Source organism: Phoenix dactylifera, chromosome 3 (assembly GCF_051530095.1).
Source record: "Phoenix dactylifera cultivar Ajwa chromosome 3, Ajwa_hap1_PhDact_Kaust_v1.1, whole genome shotgun sequence".
In the NCBI taxonomy this organism is placed as follows: Eukaryota; Viridiplantae; Streptophyta; class Magnoliopsida; order Arecales; family Arecaceae; genus Phoenix; species Phoenix dactylifera.
Window position 1 is genome coordinate 44,177,001 of NC_143192.1, and position 19,121 is coordinate 44,196,121.

Consider the following 19,121-nt stretch of genomic DNA (forward strand, 5'->3'; position numbering starts at 1 on the left):
GACAATTAATGAAGTATTTTAAATCTGCAGTGTTGTTGAATGGGTTTTAGAAAGTTAAGAATAGTGTCCCATAGGCAATCGATAATTGTTTTTAGGGAGAAACTTTTAAAGAATGTTAGGTTGCAAGCCAGAAACTACATAGGAATCATTTCTTGGCACTTGGGAGATGTCCAAAGAAGGAAGAAATAGAGAAGGAAAAGTTCTAATGATGTGCTGCTGGATTCCAGTACTGTTGTCACCATGCCAGAGCCGTCATAAATGAATAATATGATTATGCTGCCATTCTGACTGAAATGTTGCTAACTTGCCTGAGTGCGTCTTAGTCTCTCAACTTTATGATTTATCCTCTCAGTTTTTCAGCTTCTCCTACTTGCGTTGACCCGCTTTGGACCTAAATTTGACTTAAACTGTCTGAACCCTCTCTATTTTGCTGACCTAGGCCTGTTGGCAGTCTTCCATGTAACTGCACAACTAATCTGGGCATACCTAGTGAACATGGTTGCCAAGATAGATAGCCAAGCCTCTAGGCCAGGTTCATAGGTGGCAAAGTGGTGCTTGTGAAGTGCATTAGTGGCCTAAGCTTGTTTTTCTTTTTAAACAACGAAAAAATGATTGGATTAATTATCCCCCCAAAAATGAACTGCAGTAGAACTCATGATTGTATTGTATTGATTCCCAATAATCATAGAAGGAAAGATGGTTTTAATTTAAGATGGATCTTATAAGCTTATAATAACATGCCTTTCTTAGTGTTTATATCTTAGACAATGTTTCTTCATCAGTGGCAATGGTTCAAAGCTAGGGGATTCCTAGGCAGTTGGAATTTGTAATAATTTGTCCCTCAAGCTCTGGTTGGAAGGTTCATAGTTGAAAGTCGGTCTCATCAGCAAGCCAATTGAATTTGTGATTAAACTTCTTTTTTTTCTCTATTTATTTATGTTCTGGTTTTTGGCTTAACGATGAGCTTTTATAAAAAAATGCATTGATTTGAAGTTACTTGTGATGATCACTTTACTATTTGCTGTAGACTTATTCCTCATGAAGTATTTTGATTTTTTGAGGCGTGGAAATAGTGTGTGTAATGGGTCATGTGTTGGATAGATAGTTAACAGACTTGCCACTTGACAACATAACCACCTTGGTCAAAACTTGCTACTTTATGAGTTTCATTTTTGTGCCTATAGTCTACCTTTTTTCAGTAAATCTTTTGGATAAATTACCTCTGTAAAAGAGTTGAGGTTGTTCTTTGCTTGTCTATATCTTAGGCAATCATCAAATTGAAGGAGATGAACTTTGCATGGTCAAGGAAGTTGTAATGGAGAGCAAATTTTGGGGAGACTGTTTTGTCAAAGATGTTATTAAAATCATTATTACGATGCAAAGGCATGATGCTGGTTTGTGGGAATTGGAAAAATGCTTTGAGCATGTCATAGGAGTATTATTATGGAAGCTAATATAAAAGGTGGCTAGAGGGATCGGACATAGATTTTGGCCGGTGGTTGGTTTTAGGGGTGCTTTCTTGTTTGGCTGTCAACTCATCTTATTATGACTTTGGACTATGGACTATGAGGGGAGGAACTGTAAAGCTATCTTCTCAGAAAGCTTTATATTCCAGGGAAATTTGTAAAAAATGATAATCTAGTTCAGAGGGATATTGAATGTTAGGTGTCATTTGGCATCACTTTCATTTTTTATTTCCGAAAAAATTATTATTATTTATTTTTAAAGTTTAAAAATATAAATATGTTTGGTATAGTCAACAATTTTTTAAAAACATAAATGGATAATGAGGGTTGAGGCAATGTTAGTGATGGCAGAGATAGTAGAAGCTTGTAGTTGGGGGCGCTAGCGACATGGTGGCGGGGGCAGTGGTGGTGGGGCAATCGATGATGTGGTGCTAGCAATGATGATAGTGGTGGTGTTATGGCAGAGGCTATGGAGGCGGCGGAGATGATGGATTGGTGGTGGTAGTGGTTATGGTGGTGGTATGGCGGTGGTAGTAATGGTGGTGTTAGAGACAATAACGGCGATGGTGGTGGAGATGACGGTGATGGCAGCAGCATGATGGTTGTGGCGGTGGAGGTGACGACAACAGTGATAGCGGTGAAAATGGAGGTGGTTCCACTGGTGTTGGTTTTCTTATTTTGCAAAATAGTAAAAATAAGAATTTCTTACTTTCATTTATCTAAAAATAACATAATTGATTTTTGAAAAATAAAAATAATAACATATATTCCTTTTTTTTGTCTTGGTTTTTTATAAGAAATAAAAGTGATGCCGAACAGGGCCTTAGTCTTACATTTTTTATTATATCAAGAGTAGTTTACATTGTATCTCAAGTAATTGGTGGAATAAAAAATAACTGATTTCAGAATAATTGTCGATATCTCTTTTTAACTTTTTAGGTAGCTTGCTATAGGATATTTCTAATTTGGATTTTCATGCAGATTTTTTACCTTTTAGTTTACATACCTTCTCAGGATCATGCATATCAGCCATTAGTTAACTATCAGTTGCTTCCTTTTCAGGGGGTCAAAGCTGTAGTATGAATCATATTTGTAGCCTAGTGATGAAATCTCATGCTTTTTAAATATCTTTAGCATCCAAGTTTTTCTTTTCATTCATGTGATGATTGTGATTATGAAAGTGACTATCAATTTCATTAAATAGAAAATATTGTTATCATATTTCTAACCAAATATTTTTTATCAAAATCTTCTAGAAATCTTTTTAGAATGTTGTAAAAAAGTAATAAATCTATTGTAGAAAAAGTAATTTTTTATAATGGAAAGGAATGCAAAAAGTGGCTTAGTTTTTAGCTATCTACAATTGCATCTATGTTACTCCTATGTTCCAGTCAATTGATTCTATTATTTGTTTCAATGACCTGCATTTTAGTTTGTTTGCTTCATTTAGTTTTCATCTGAATTTACATTGCATATTGTGAAGGTTTATACTTTGTCCCACTACTTGATGATATGTATATTGACCAGTATCGAATATCATTTACTCGTTTTATGTGTGACTGAAGGTTTAACTTAATAATTTTGTCTTTTGTGTCTAATGAGGGTATGTAATTGGTGACTACCTAATTTTTGCTGTTACTCCGTTACAACGGTCTAAAAAAAAGTGCCCGTCGGTATGAAATTCTTGTATGTATATTATCTCAGAGAAATGCTGAGTTAAAGAGGATCATGTTTTGGATCATGCTGTGTATCAGTCATGTCCATATAGTAATTATTCTGGTGTGTATAGATCTCGGAGAGATGATGTGTTCAACAAGATCTTTTTTGGATCTTGCATCAATCATGTTCATATATTAATTATTTGGGATTCTGAGCATAATGAGTCATTTTATACACTTGAGACTTGACATTTCTGCAACAATTTATTTCTGTATACTGTGTAATATAGGCTTGATTTAGTCAATTATAAATTTGCATAGGCTCTTTGCCTTTTTTTGTTGACTGTAGAAAATCTGGTAACTTGGGGAGATGTCCTGTTTTGGTAGTGTGCAATTTCCTTGGGAAGCTGGTGATGAATATATGAAGGGCTAGATGTATACTGAAATTTATGCAAATTTTAGGTTACATTTTAGTATATTATTGGTTAACTTGAGGTATGAACTGCTGTTAATAATGGAAATCTGCTTGATGATGGTGAAGCTGATGTGCAGGTCAAATTTATGCACGGTTACTTACATTTGTCCTAAAAATATTTAAGGAGAAAAGCTGGCAGAGGTTGAATGTTTGATTTGTCTTCCTTATATTGTTGGGGATCAGAGCACTTTGGTCTTTCCTTCATTTTATTTTCTTTATATGTGATTCCTGCATTCTTTATCTTTCACTTTTACTACTGATCCATGTGAATGCTCGTCTAAAGCTATGGCTGATGTCCTTGTCCTCTCTATTAGAGGTGGACAACATCGCCTGTGAATGTTGATTCAAAAGTACTGCTAGTTGCAGATTATCGATAGTTTGTAAGATGAATACGGGGAAATTTGATGAAAATGGATTATAAGGTTTGTTTGGGCTGGAACTCCTTTATAGATTCTACATTTATTCTTAGTCTGACATCTCTGGGTTAAAATTGGAAATTCTGCTTAATTATTTGATATGAAATATGCTTCTCGCCTCTATTGTTTCCCTGTATCTAACTTGCCGGTTCCTGTACAAGCTTTTCTGGTTTTATATGAGTGTTTTGAAGCATTGGTTAACCTTTTGTCTGTCTTTGTGTAATCCAAGGGCAACCTCAGCTATAACTTCGATATACTTTATGTTATCTAAGTGAATATCTGCACTTTAAATACAAAGAAAAGTTAGATCGGTATTTCTGCAATTTAGGAATCCCAGCAACCATATAGCAACCATGTGGTGCTGCGATGTTGGACTTCAGTAACAAAGTGTATAGCCTTTTATAAGATTCTGCCTGTCCATGTTAGCTTCCAAAGTGTCTTGTGGTGTTAATTTTTTCGCTTTACGTCTCTTGTTCTTGTGTGGTATCAGGAGATGGATAATATCAGCCAAAGAAACGAATCTGGATGGACGGTTGTTGGCGGAACTTGAGGTCTCGGCTAATTTGTTTGGAAGTATGGATACGTGAAGGGTTGTCGTAACCTTATCTGGAGTTTGGGGCTCCTCGTTGTTTCGTAATGCGGATGCTGCTGGTGTTACAGTTGTGATCTGTGACCGAACGATTTAGAGATTGTCTCCTGCAAACTGTGCAATCAACAAATTCCCGGATCTGTTCTTTGGTCCATGTTATATGGAAGGGCACCCTGTGTTACGACTTACGAGGTCTAACGTGGCGTCGTTCATGCAGCTTCTACGTGATCTTGTTGCCGTCCATCGAATCAGCGGCAAAGATATAGATGAGCTTGAAGTACTCAGCTCCAAGACGTAATAAACTGACATGGATCACACCGGCTGAGCATTTTCGAACCCCAGCTTATCACCTTCCTGCTCCGACATGCAAGAGGCGACAAATGGTAATGGAATCTATTCTTTCCATCGTTAAATTTAGCGGCTGAGCATTTTCTCCCTCCACCTCAATAATATTCCTCGTCGAAAACCATGTCGGACCAATAAAATATTATGGTATCAAAACAGACTAAATAATGTACCATAGAAAGCCTTCCGTGATCCTTCACCAGGAAACTCCGCATGGCTCAGCTTGCGCACGTATATATGGATATTTTTATTTTATAATTGGTTTTGAGGTGGTGGCAGGATTTCCGAAGGCCACAGCCATCCATGTCACCTTTTATACCCGTCGGACTCTAGCAAAGGAAAATGAATTCACAATCCCTTCTTCAATGATACCCGCCACTTGGTCCGACTTACTCCGGTGCAGCTATAATATCAAACGCGATCCTAGCTAGCTTGTTTTTGCCCATATCGCAAAGAGTGTTTTAGAAGAACGACATGCCTATCGAATTTTGGTACACCATGGGAACATATACCTTATTAAAACGGCCGTCTGATTGGAGGCTAATATATATGTTTAAGCAGACCACTCCTTGTGTATCCTGATGAGCATAAACTTGTTCGTCTGGGAGAGCATCCAAACCCTGGATTAGCAGTCGTTTCGCGTGCACAAATACAATGGAGTAGATGTAGCAGCATTCATAAGCAACTACATCCTGCGATCTCATTATGTTCTATGTAATCTATACATAGCCATCTATTAGCATAATTTTTTCTTCAGCCGACTAATGAAGAGGCATTGAATGATCTAATGACAGCGGTTTGTGCATAAGATGGGATCCTCAAGGATAAATGTTGAATTTTCATCTTTATCCAAAAAGAGAATTGTTGATTTTTCCCTTTCCTTTTCCTTTTTTTTTTTGGAAAAAGAGCCAGATATTCATGGTTCAATAATTTAATATCATTATATCTTTGTGGCATCACTTCTATGACTCTTAGAGTTAAATAATTGCAAATACAAATTTTGATTTATGTAAGGTTGCTTAGAATTAGCTTCCGCTAAAGTAAATAATTTTGCTTTGGTGATATACCCATGTTATTATTTCCATCAAAATGGAGATATACCTAAGTTCTAAAGGATTTGATACATATCAATGTCCCTGCTTCCTTTGTTTGCGTCTGCATAACACATTCAGACACCAAAAATGACTAGCCGGAAGATATTATTTGGGTGTCTTAATTCTATTTAAATTCTGCCTAATCAGAAGAAGGATTTCTTAATCCTATATAAGTATCCAAAATCTACCCAACGTCAGACTAAGGGTTCAAATCTATTCAAATCTAGTCATAAATACGACGATCGACTCGTGGTTAGCCTCAATGGATCCGTGCTGTTTGCTCTGATACTATTTATAATAACCTAGGACCTTACTCAAAATAACTAGCCGGAAGGTATTATTTAGATTTTTTGATTCTATATAAATATTTAAAATCTACCCTATAAATAATTGATGTGGGAATAAAAAAAAAAAAGAGGCTCATACAGTGCTCCCATGGAGAAAGCTCATGAGCAATGGCTACATGATTGACAGCAGCTATGACTGGGTTGCGGCGGTTGGCGGCAAGAATGAGTGCGGCCGGAATGGTAGAGAAAAGAGTCTCCATTTGAAAAGCTCTAGATTTGCTTTACCCCTCCCGCAAAAGAAGTCTAGATTGAAAACGAAAAAGATAAGGGACAAAAAAAACTGATTTAGTTTTAATTTTAAAAATATTTTATTATTATTATTTTTGACTAATCTAGATTAGCACACGTGGCAGAAGACAAGAAGAAACGGGGAGGTAGAAAGAGGGGCCGAACCGGATCTTCGTCGGGCTCAGACAGCAGAATTCTCTCTGTTTTCGAACTGAGACAGCAATTCTCGTGGAATCCGGAGGTAATGGAGAGATTGCCGGGGGAGCTGTGCGTCAAGATCTTCCACCTCTTCGATCACCAAACTCTAGCAACAGCTCTCCAAGGTAGCTCTGTCTCCAATCCTCCTCTCGCTATCTTCTTCCTCTTCTTGTAATTTATATTACAATTATGGTAATTATGGCATCACCTGTAGGAAAACTGCCTCCTGTCTTTGAATTCCCTCATCACGACCACAATCAGAACTGTTTATAGTTTCTTTGGTGCTTACTTTTCTTCAGTCCTTTAGATCTGGATAGTGGAATTAGTTCTTGTAGGATCTTCTTTTGAATCTGGGAGCATCTTTCCATACTGTTCAACGAGAAAAGAAAACGATGATGGAGAAGGGACAGGAGAGAACTGGTATGCAGAGCTGCTCATTAATGTCTTTTTGTAAAAGCAATCTTTTCTTTATGTTTTGTGCCCTTGCTTGCGCATGGCAATATGGATTGCTCGATCACTTCTCTTATGGACTTTTTTTTTTCACTCGCGTGAAAATTAGAAGTCTTGTGGACAAATACGATTTCTTTCATGATCCAAGCAGAGGAGTTGGGTGCAGGGCCTGAATTCTTGGCGAATTATCTAACCTGAATTGTGCGGTGCAGTCATGCCGGCAGCACACCTCTTTCTGCATCAACATCGTAAACTTGTGAAGTGGTCTTGTTTGGTGACTCATTTCTTGATATGAATCTAGTAAATATGATGCAGATCCTTATGATTATATCTCTGTATCAACTATAACCCACCTGAGAATTGTAATTCCTTTCCATTCATTGGATTGGTGCTGATTAAATTGCCATTTCTTGTGGACAAATATTACTTCTTGCCTGGTCCATCAAAGAATTTGAGTGCGGGGCTTGAATTCATGGTGAAATATTTAGGTGGAGCAGCTAGGTCATTACACCTATTCATCTGATCATGGATCTATACCATCCATTCTTTAAGTGTCCTTTTTTGGTGGAAATGCCCATCATTGTATTTGTATCTAATGCATCATTTATCAGTTGAGATAAAACCTACATATCAAGTGCTCTTCAAGATAAGAACAGGTTTTCGATGGAGAAATGTAAGCATGGATTTCTTTACTTGGCAGAACCCACAATTTTTGCAGAACTGTGAAATGTGTGAAATCAGGAAAATTGATGTTTACTTGTAAAGGCCCATGAGCGGTGGCACCAAAAGCCATTGATTAACATGCTAACTGTGCAAACATCATTATCTCCTTGGAGAACTTAATAATATATCTTTCATTCCCTTTCAGAGTGATGTTTGAAGCTTTTGTTCAATCAAAACAGAAAATGAGTCTTCAATTTGCTTTCATAAATTAAACTGTCAAGAATACTGGTTAATCATTTAGTTTACATCCAAAGCTGAGTTTGTGCTAACATCCACGTTGGTGCACTAACTAGTTTGCAGAAAGTGGAGGAAATTAGGCTCTGACAATGCCCTGTGGAGCAGCCTATTCAAGGAACGATGGGGAGAAGACAGTGCTTCATTCTACGCGCCACAAGATTCCAAAACTTGGAAAGATGTCTACATAGCGCAAGATCGATGCGATAGATATGGATTGTAAGTCATCAGCACACCCTTACTGTGTTTCCATTTCTCATAACTTATTCTTTACTCATTGAGATCAGGTGTACCAATCTGAATCTAAATTATTTTGCGATTTAATTAGGCAAGCGAGAAAAATAGGAGGAACCTATATTTATATTTTTCATAACTTATTCTATACTAACTGAGATCAAGTGTACTACTCTGAATCTAAATTGTTTTGTAATTCAATTAGGAAAGTGAGAAAATTGGGAGTAAGCCATGCTTAGGTTGCAACCGATTGTTGTATATTAGTAATTTTCTATGTTTTGATACTTGTACTGGTTATAATCATACTTAGTTCTAGAAACTGCTATTGAGTGCATATCCATATGAAATTTCCTCGAGGGCTATTCTATCCAAGCAACATATACTCACATGCATAAGATTGCCTAGCAGTAGTAATCTGCCTGAATGACAACATGATGTACATGAACACAGTAACATATCTATCCTAAAGCAATGTTTTGATGAACTTCGTTGGAACTTCAATGTAAATACAGCTTCGTAAGCTAAACTTGTCTGAATTGGGCAAGGATGAGTTGAATGTTTCATGTTTGACTTGGTTTTTATCATCTACCAAATGCATATCTAATATTTTCTCTGATGCCTCCATACTGAAACAAATATTACCACTAGATTCTTTCTCCCTAGTGGAAAAATTGATATAATCTAGGAAATTGAATTGGCATAGAGATTAAATATTTCTCTGGAAATAAAATATATGCACGCCATTTTGCATGCTGACTAATTGTAGAATTCGTCCTTGAAGGAGTGAAACTGATAAAGAAGGATTGCACTTAGGATTATTCATGAAGTTCTAGTGTTGGTATCTAGATTTCAAAGTGCCAAACATGAATGCGTTGATCCTATAGAAACGTCCATCTTATCAGAATATCAAGACTAAATATCAAATGCTGTATAGCTAGAAACTTTTCTGACATGTTGACCATAGATCATCAAAGATTTTAACCTAGTAATGCTTTCAAAAAAAAAAAAAAAAAAAAATTGCTCTATTTTGTATCTGTCTCATTTTTCTTCAATCACTAAGAATTGGTGTTATTCATAATATACACGCCTTATCTTTGAAATTGTAAGTCTGCGTTTAATCCGCATATGCTGATTTGAGAAGCCAAGCTATTTGCCAAATTTTAGTAAAAGGAAAATCTCCACTGTGCTGAGCCAAGCTTGAGCTCAAGATAACCTAACAATTTTTCAGTTTAGGGGAAAAAGAAGCGAGAAAATTCGCCTCTAAAATATATTCAAAGGGAACGAGAATGGGAGGACGGACCCAAGTGCCGCAAACCTGAACTCAGTACAGATCACCCCAGAACAAATCTACCCCAAACCGAACTAAATGTACCTTTTTCTTTACAATTATGAAATGAAACCTAACAATTTGGACATGAATGTGTGAGCACCGGGATGAGTGCATAGACCTCATTAGGTTAGATAAAGCAACTGGATATGAAAATGGATGCCTGTTCAATATAATCAGTTGATTCAGAATTTTCCTTCTAACTGTTTGAGCACTATTTTCTTTATATTAAATATGCCCTTGACTTGTCTTTAAATGAAGTAAAATAACTGTATTACTATGTTTCAGGGGTTTGAAGATTATCAGAGAAGGAGTTGACTACTATCTCATTCATCAAGGTGAGATCCAACGATACCTAGGCTCTTGTAGGCATCAAACTAGCTGGGACAGCGGACCGCTGCTCCAAGATAAGCTAGAGCAGCAGCGCTTGGAGATTTCCGATAAGATGCTATTCTTTATTGGGGATCTGGAAGCTGCTTGTGCTGATGCCAGGCATGTTAGAATGTGAAGTTGCCAATTGTGAAACATAGAGCTCTGTGTATCATTATTGTGCAGCTATTGTTTATCTACAAGTATGATTGGTTTCATCAGTTAATATTCCAGTATCTGCATTCGAATTTGATGCTTCTGTGGATATTTTGTGACTATACTCGGTTCACCTGTACCAAAGCACGTTCTAATTCAGAAACAGAGAGCAAATTCCATCCAATAGGTGGAGAAATTCCATGCTAGATGCCTTCATCAATTGACATTGAAGAAAGATCAGTTCTTAAGTTGCGGCATCAAAGTGCACCACGGAGCATTCATTCTGTAAACATTGCTGCAAGCATGTGGGAGGCGGCAAGAAAAGTGGAACTTGCCTATCCAAAAAGGGAAGAGAAAAGGGTGAAACTATGACCATCTGGAAATGGTACAAATCCAAACCCTAAATTTGCTAACAGACGTCTAATTGGAGCACATCTAGTAAATGATTTGGACTCCCTAAGGGCCATTCTGCCTCTGGCTAGTGAACTTTAGTGGTAATATCTGATAACCAAATGACCGATCTCTGGAAAGCACGAAAGGGAAGCACTCCACGTGGACAAAACATGAAGTTGCTCTATGAATATTACATCCCGGACCAACATTTCCCCGTATGCCCTGACGCACTACTGACTTCAGATAATCTGGAAATTTCCTGGTTTCCTCATGTGTAGGGCACATTTGTTTGTCATACTTTTCGAACCCCATCAACAGCCAAGCACACGTACAACCTTCAGGGATAGAGAGCATCTAGGTAATTTGCTTCCGCCAAAAAAAATGTAGATAGGAAGGATGCAGTCAGGAGGTTTATGCATATACTGATGACGCATGGAAAGAATGAGGTAGCGGCCTGGGATGCGTGTTGCAACAAACTTAAGCCTGATGGACGCTACTTCAACTCTTGAGCACAGGAGGAAGGTTCGAAGGAACTGAAGGATTTTAACATTTACTCGTATTTACTCTTTGATTGATTCCTGTACAGGCATCATCCCAAATAAACGTTCATTTTCAAAAGAGTCGAGTCGATTCCTTCTCATCGGTTTCACGAGTCACTTACTTGTCTTGCTCATCAGTTACATGGGCTTATAAAGGTCAATCTGCCCTGGGATGGCTTCAAAAGGACCTCAACAAAGGGCAGCTGTTCTTTGGGCTAGAAGAAAAAACAATATGGCCGAACAATTCTATGCACACCTCAACAAGTAGTGCAAAGTTGTCTTCTAAAGAATTTAACTCCAAAGAGAGGATGCAATCATGAGTCTACATGATAGAAGTGCAAAGATAAGTGGAAGGACTCAAAATATAAAATGATGGCTTTTTTTATAGAGGAAAACAATTATTCACATTCTGGTGAGATTACACGTGGCTGACTCTATCAAGAAGCAAAATTGGTTTACCAGGTTTCTAAAGATAGAGGATGCTGGTAGGTAAAGCACAAGGTCCAAATTCCAAATGGTAATCAGCAGAAATACAGTTTCCTTCATGGAAAAAATCCGAGCTTAAAACAGAACGTCGATAGATATAGAAATTCAGACACAAGGATACGGCAATATACAAGGCTTTTCAAATTTCATACGTCATGATCAACAACAACAAAAAAAAGTCAAAAAATTAGTATGCAGAGGACAATTTTCCAAATGCTATCGATCAGTATGAAAAAGAAAAATCCTTTTTGAACAAATATGAAGACACAAACTGAGAAATGGGTGCTTGGAGATGATACTTCTAAAATCTGTCAAAGGAGAGAGATAGAATCATTCTCACCGGTAAATATCAACCCAGGGAAAATGAAAACAGATACTATCTATTAGATTGACTGATGGGCAAGGACACTAAGGTAAGGCTAGCGGAGACAACAATTTGAGCACCAAAAATAACCAATAAGGTTAGCTTGATTAAGTGTATGTTGAATTGGACTTCTCTCAATTGGTCGGCATCCCTCTCCACAAGAGAGGGAAAAACAGGTAATTGCTTCCAGATGGTGGCATATTCACCATTATTTTTTTGGTAAAAAATAAATAAAATGATTAGAAATATAAAGCTCAAAAAATAATGGATGAAAAGAAGTGCGCTAAATTATAAGTTTATAATTTTATAACGTCGTGATATCAAGACACTTGTGTAGGTAAAGCTCCAAAGAGCGAAATAAGTTTATAACGTCGTGATATCAAGTAATAAGTTGACGCACCGCAAATACAGCGAAACTTCGCAGCTCCAGGTGTCCCATGTGCACAAGACGGCAGACTGCTTCGTTGTTGGCATCCAAACAGCCAGTGACTAGACAAGTTGCTCAAAGTCATGCTAAAAATTTGCTCTACTTGGAGGTGGGCTGTATATTAGTTTTCATGATGTATGAGGTTTAACATTAGAAGACCACTTTTATTGTATCGCTTAGAATGTGTTCAGGAGATTGTCTATTGGAATAGGATAAGCATACATATTGTTTAGAACTGCTGAGGTAGACATTTCAATAAACTTAATCGAAATAGAAAAAGAACCTGAGTGTTAGAGGGGAAATTTAATGGGATAGCAATAGTAGATACAATGATGGAACAACATTTGAGATGTTTTAGACTTGCAAGCAGAAGAATTTAGGACTATTCATATATAGACAACAAATGATAATTAAATTCATAATAATCTCGAAACTTGCCAAAGAAAAAGGACAGTCGCTATTTGTTATCAGAAGAAATCATGTAAAACAACAAAAGAAAAATGTAAAAAGTTTCTAGGAGTACAAATTCACATGATCAGATACCTCATGGACTGAGCACAGCCTATCTGAGTATGAATGCAGCAGACTGCCCGTGAGAGAAAATTATCAAATTCAACAAATGTCCTAATTATGCAACAAAAGTACGCTTCTTATTATAGAGTGATTTTTTAGCAACAGCAATCAAGAGTTACAAAAGAAATATCTACATAACAATGCTGTTAGAAGCCCATGTTTTGCATATGTGCAAAAAGATTAAAGAAAGATTAAAGAATGAGGCGTTGGAACAATCAAGTCCTCATCAGATCAGAAAAAAGGTAACGGACCAGCAAAAAATGATTATCAACGTCTAACCTATTTGGCAGGATGCTTAGCACGAGCAGACCACTTCTCTGTTAGAAAGAAAAGGAGAATCTGACTAAAGGAGAGTTCTTTTAAATGGAACAGTTTGCTGGTTTTGAATGGTATTCATGTGCTGACAGTTCTTCTAAATGTCCATAACTCCTCCCAAACCATCTTATTTATCAGCTCAGCTACATCAGCGAATGCAATGCGATGGCAGTATCTTAATGTGAATTACAACTTGTATTGTGCTCCAATTGTCTTCTTCCTGATTAGATATTCAATGGCGCTGTCTCACCATCCCTCTCCTTTAAAGATGACCAATCTTGTGCCTCTGCCAAAAGTTCATTAGCGATACGAATGCAGCCAAGGTCTATTAGTTTTAAGGAGATGACCCATTTTGATGAAGTTGCGCCTCAAGAAAAAAAGATTTCAATGTAATAATACATCAAGTTCAGGTTTGACAGTGCAAGTGATATAAGATAACTTACTTGACTTGTGCATCTCAGCAACCACCATCAGCCGCCTTTGCAAGATCGCAGCCATCAAAAGGAAAATCGAACACATCCCAAACATGACATTTATAGGCAAAGCGCTCACCTTCAAGATACCATTATTTTCAAATATTAGTATTCTCAATGTTTTGTGATTTTTAAACTTTTGAGGAATTTGTAACCTAATAATTCCATCATTTTGTCTTTCGGAATGACGCTAACATATCTCTAATGTCAAGTAGAACTGCAATAAAGAAAACTCCTGACTGAAAGCCTTGCTGCTGCCCATCATCCTTTCCGAGATCAATTTGTACATAAACGTTTCTTTACTAAATGCACCAGCCTGCCTCAGGAGAGAATTTATATATAGCAACCGAAAGAGGGAGTGCATTTATCATCTCTAACATAAAAATATAGATTTGAACAAATGTTGAACCATCCATCCTACTTCTCATGTACATCAACACATGCTGGGTGCTAATGTAACCAAGTAGAAAGAGATATTTAGCCCAGACCATTATCCATAATTTGAAGTAACTGATTGAAGTCATACCAAATATGGATAAAGTTGAACTTATGGAAAAGTTAAGACGATAGATAAGACAGCTGCTCTTTTTAAGTTTAAATAATATTCCATTTGTTCTTTTTGAGGAAAAAATAATCTTGAACATAGTTGGACTATAGCATCTGTTGAACTCCATTTCTGTGAGAACAAAAGAGAGAACTAAAAAAGTTTCCAGACTTACATTGTAAAGCACAATGCAGACAAAAATGTTCAGAGGAATACGGAAGAAGTTCATGATTGTGCTCCTGGCCTCCTCAGGAATGTACTGAGATCTCATTTTCATAATTGATGGCCAAAATATTCCCACAGATGCTTCAAAGACACAGAAACCAAAGAATAGGATACAACCCCCGAATGAGATGCTCCGACCTTTCTCTGTGGAAGGTGCTATGAGGAACTGTTTCACATTAAGAATCAGGTCACACGCATATGAATAACTTAGCAAAAGAATTTCATATTAGTTGATACAAGCAGGAAGTCTTACACTAGTAATAGTAGGAAGGATGAGAGTGAAGGAAGAGATTGCAAAAACAATCTGCATATAACTTTCAACTTTGGGTGTTGGACGGGCCAGAAGCCGAGATGCAATGGAGCTCCCCAACATTGAAGACAACATGAATGTAGCAAAAATAAAGCCATGAGGGATGTCCTCATCATTTGGGCTTAGAGCAGGAGTCCACAAGAAAACAAAAGTATACATAGATCCCTCAAAGAGTGATTGTATTGCACCCAGCAAAGCAATTTTCTCATCTGCTTCAACAAAACAGAATAATATTGAAGCTGATGGCCCTAAATTCCAGACAGATTATTAATCACTAAGATGGCACACCTACCAGAAGCAATGGCTACTGCAGCGACCTTGAACTGAGCAATTAAATCCTTGCTCTCAGAAGGATCTCCGTAGTTTTCACTCCATGAGGGCAAGATAATGACCATGGCTATTGCAAGGAGGATTGCAGCAGCATCAAATGGAGCCACAGGGCCAAGTCCTAAGTTATCAACCAATACATTTGCAAATAACCCAGAGATGATGGCAACAAGACCATTGCCAAGAAATATCGCTTTGGAGAAAGTTAATGATAGCCATTGCGGATCAGAACCTCTCTGTAAAAGAGCAGTAGCAAGGTCCATCAGAACAAAGACCAGGAAGGTAGTCATTTAGATATATGAAATACACTTCCAACATAGTAAGTCAGCAGTCAGATCACCTATTTCAATAATCATTCTAGATTTTGTAATTCGTAATTTAATGAAAGAAGTGCATAATTGCATTGAATACAATTTGAACTTAAGTCAACCCCCAAATAGTTAGGACAAGGCTGATAGTTATGGTTATGGTGCATAATTTATAAACATAATCCTAGTTAGATGGGTTTCCTAATTGAAAAGGAATTCAAATATTCTTAAGCATTTCATCTGAAATTTCCCTCACAGCATTGTTATAATAAATGTAAGAAACTGCATAATCTGAGAATTATTAGCAAATCTTGAGGGAAAAAAGAGATGGTAATCATGATATCTCCACTATTTCCCCCTGAATGTTTATATCTTCCTTTTCATTCCCCTGTTTCTCGCATATTTTTCTTAGCTTCATCTTTTCAATTGATTATGTCCAATTTTCTTATAATATTTCTAAGTGAAGTATACCTATAATTATATCTTAAATCTTGAATTCCAAATGTTGATGGGGAACACAACAGGAGCATAAAATGAGAACAATTGCAACTCACAAATCAAAAGCCAAACATACGTCCAGACATCTATATCAATTAATAAAATCAATGGAAAAATTGCAGCAGGTGAGATTCATTGAGCTGATATGATGGGTAGGTGAAAAATTTTGCAATAAATTGAAAGGGAGAAGAAAGCAAAGGATCTAAGCACACAGCAGCAAAACACAGAAAAGTAATTAGCCAATACACAAATCGAGAGAACCAATCTGATGGATACATCACACTAGAAAAAATTGCTCAAGTTTCTCAGCTTATTTTGGTACTAAAATTCAACTTTAGTTGAGTACAAAACCCGCCTCATTGCTGTGTATATCTAAGATTTCAAACTGACAAAGATGACCAAATCTATCTTTTCTTGAGTAAACTGCAGCAGAGTTAAAAGAACAGAAGGGAAATAAAAAATCAATCATCATGACCTTAAAATGTTCTGCAACAAGCCATGACTCAAAGGCTGAAAAGAGTAGAGACGTTGCGATTCCTCCCAATACACGTCCCAACATCAAAACCTTGTACTCTGGAGAATGCTTGGTGATACAGCTAAGAAAATAAGCTATGCAATAGGTCATACAAGCCCTCTTCCGACCCCTGTATTTGGATGCATCAACCGCAACAATCTTATTCAAACAATTCGCTCTCCCAACAGTTAGATTCCAAAAGAAAAAGAAACACCACACATGATAAAACAAATTTATATCAGAAATTCTCACTGTTTGTCAGCCAGAGATCCAACAATCGTCCCAAACAGCATGGAAGATCCAAATCCTGCAATGAAGAGCCGCCCAATATCTCCCTTGTCGAAACCATACTGGCTGTAGAGGTAGTACACATAAGGGCCCTGCAACCAATCACCAGCTGATGCCAAGAAAACAACATCATAATTAGACCAGTCCCCGCCAACACAGAAAGAAAGAAAGAACGAAAGAAAGAAAAAAAACAATCACCACATGATGCCAAGAAAACAACACCATAATTCGACCAATCCCCATCAACAGAGAAAGAAAGAAAGAAAGAAAGAAAGAAAGAAAGAAAAACCAATCACTCTCTGATGCCAAGAAAACAACATCATAATTAGACCAATTCCCGCCAACACAGAAGGAAAGAAAGAACGAAAGACCAATCACCAGCTGATGCCAAGAAAACATCATAATCAGACCAATCCCTGCCAACATAGTGAGAAAGAAGAAAGAAAGAAAGAAAGAAAGGAATTCTCCCCATGACAAATATGAAGAAAAATTGACCTCAACTCTCTGGTACTCAATTCATGGCAATCAAGAAAACATAGAATTATTTCATTTAAGTGCTTCCACAAAAGAAGAGCACTAAATCCAAAGATCAATCCGAGCAAACACACAAAGAGACGATCAACCGACATTATTTAACAAGATGAATCTACCGACATTATCAGACAAAAAAAACATCAAATTAACTCCAGAAATCGAACACTTTCAAAACCCTGGGGATCAATCCAGACAGAGCCAAAGGCTCGTCGTTTAGATCGGAAAAACCGGAAGGGATCCCCCTATACCAGAGCCTCGGCTCCAGATCGACGATCCCAGATTGCGAACCGGAGGGTTTTTTCCAGGCAAGATCTGAAGGGTTAATCTTGGGGGAGGAACGTAAGAGGCGGGGACGGACCCATGGCGAGGGAGTAGACGACGAGGTAGTTGTTCTTGAAGGAGTTGAAGGCGGAGGAGATGGCGACGCGGTCTTTGTTGGTCTTGCTCAGCTCCACCGTCGCCACCACCACCGACAAACCCCCGAACGCCAGGTAGTAGAAGAGCTCCATTCTTTTCTCGTCTTCCCCGTTCGCCCCTTGATTCACAAGAGAGTTCCTCTTGGGATTAGAAGGGAACGAGGCTTTACGTTCTTTTCTCTTCCTTCCCCTTCCACCTCCCTTCCCGTGACTCTGGAGATACGTTCCGAATTCCCCGATCTCGGCCAATCGGGGGTATATATACACATCGTTTCGCGAATCACCTTTAGCTCGAATCCTGTTCTTTAACTTATTTTAAGGAAAATAAATTTATATACCATAAACTAAGATGATGTTTAACGTTGTTAAACATATGATTAATTTATTATAATCTATAGTGTAATCTTGCACCTCATGAATACGTTCTGCATGGAGTTATCGGTCTGACCCTTTTGAAGGCATGAGCATATGAATATATGATTGATTACAGGTGTGCTGGGGCTGAATTGGGTCATGGCAGGGTCAAATTTTATTTATATACAAATCAGATCAGAATTTTATATTCAAACTTGATTTGTTTTTCTTCTAATTGGGTCTGATGGGATTTAGATTCTGTGTTAGTTATCTACTTGGTTTATCCAATGAAACTAAATTAAAGATAATTAAAAATATAAATCATAAGTAATGTGCATAAATCTGTTGCTTTCTCATGTATTTTTTACAGAAAAACTTGATTTTAAATATATTATTCAAAAGATCAAATGTTTGACATGATCATCAATTTTGCATTCCACATGCATGAAGATTGACTACCAAGAACATGTAAATTATCACAATGACAATATATATATATAACAGTTTTTAAACTCAAAGAGGTTCCAAATATATAGTTGGTTATTTGGGTTAGGTTTTGTGTGGATTTGGTTACTTCGCGATCTCTTGGTGACCCAATATATATATTTTTTTGTAAGAATGATTTTGGAGGGGGGGGGGGGGGGGGGGAGGGGGCTGAAATCAAAATGTATGTAAGGTTAAACCTAAATTACTTTTCCATTTCATATTTAATTAGCTAACTTCATGTTGGATTGTTTAGGTTTATCTTTGGAAGTTAATTCTTGATCAAAAGTCAGTCAATGGAATGCACGCAACAATTTTTCATGCAAAAATAAAAATTAATGGAACCATAACTAAGATTTTTGCATATGGTACTATTTAATTTTTTTCTAAGAAAAATTTGCTACAGCAGATCGAGTTTATCTTCTTTTCATTTTCTAACCT

General features: G+C 37.2%; 2 protein-coding genes across 5 annotated transcripts; one reads left to right on the forward strand and one right to left on the reverse strand.

The window, feature by feature from the left end:
- Positions 1 to 1,909: 1,909 nt before the first annotated feature.
- On the forward strand, positions 1,910 to 10,403 carry LOC120108113 (uncharacterized). Its single transcript, XM_039121674.2, has 4 exons — positions 1,910 to 4,987; positions 6,744 to 6,941; positions 8,283 to 8,442; positions 10,073 to 10,403. Exons 1-4 carry the CDS (start codon positions 4,969 to 4,971, stop codon positions 10,290 to 10,292), a joined length of 597 nt encoding a protein of 198 aa, XP_038977602.2. The 5' UTR covers positions 1,910 to 4,968; the 3' UTR covers positions 10,293 to 10,403.
- A 2,746-nt stretch (positions 10,404 to 13,149) lies between these two features.
- Positions 13,150 to 18,074, reverse strand: LOC103719479 (uncharacterized). Of its 4 annotated transcripts, none has more exons than XM_008808744.5 (8): positions 17,786 to 18,074; positions 16,858 to 17,002; positions 16,567 to 16,735; positions 15,251 to 15,521; positions 14,902 to 15,167; positions 14,599 to 14,814; positions 13,850 to 13,958; positions 13,150 to 13,692 (listed from the first exon to the last, which is right to left on the reverse strand). In XM_008808744.5, the coding sequence occupies exons 1-8, from the start codon at positions 17,934 to 17,936 to the stop codon at positions 13,631 to 13,633; spliced, it is 1,389 nt and encodes a 462-aa protein (XP_008806966.3). In that variant the 5' UTR covers positions 17,937 to 18,074; the 3' UTR covers positions 13,150 to 13,630. The 4 variants fall into 4 exon arrangements, 3 of the variants coding, with proteins under 3 accessions (XP_008806966.3, XP_008806965.3, XP_088574709.1); XM_008808743.5 differs by having other exon boundaries at positions 13,150 to 13,773; XR_015976453.1 differs by having other exon boundaries at positions 13,654 to 13,692; positions 13,850 to 14,814.
- Between the last annotated feature and the right edge of the window lie 1,047 nt (positions 18,075 to 19,121).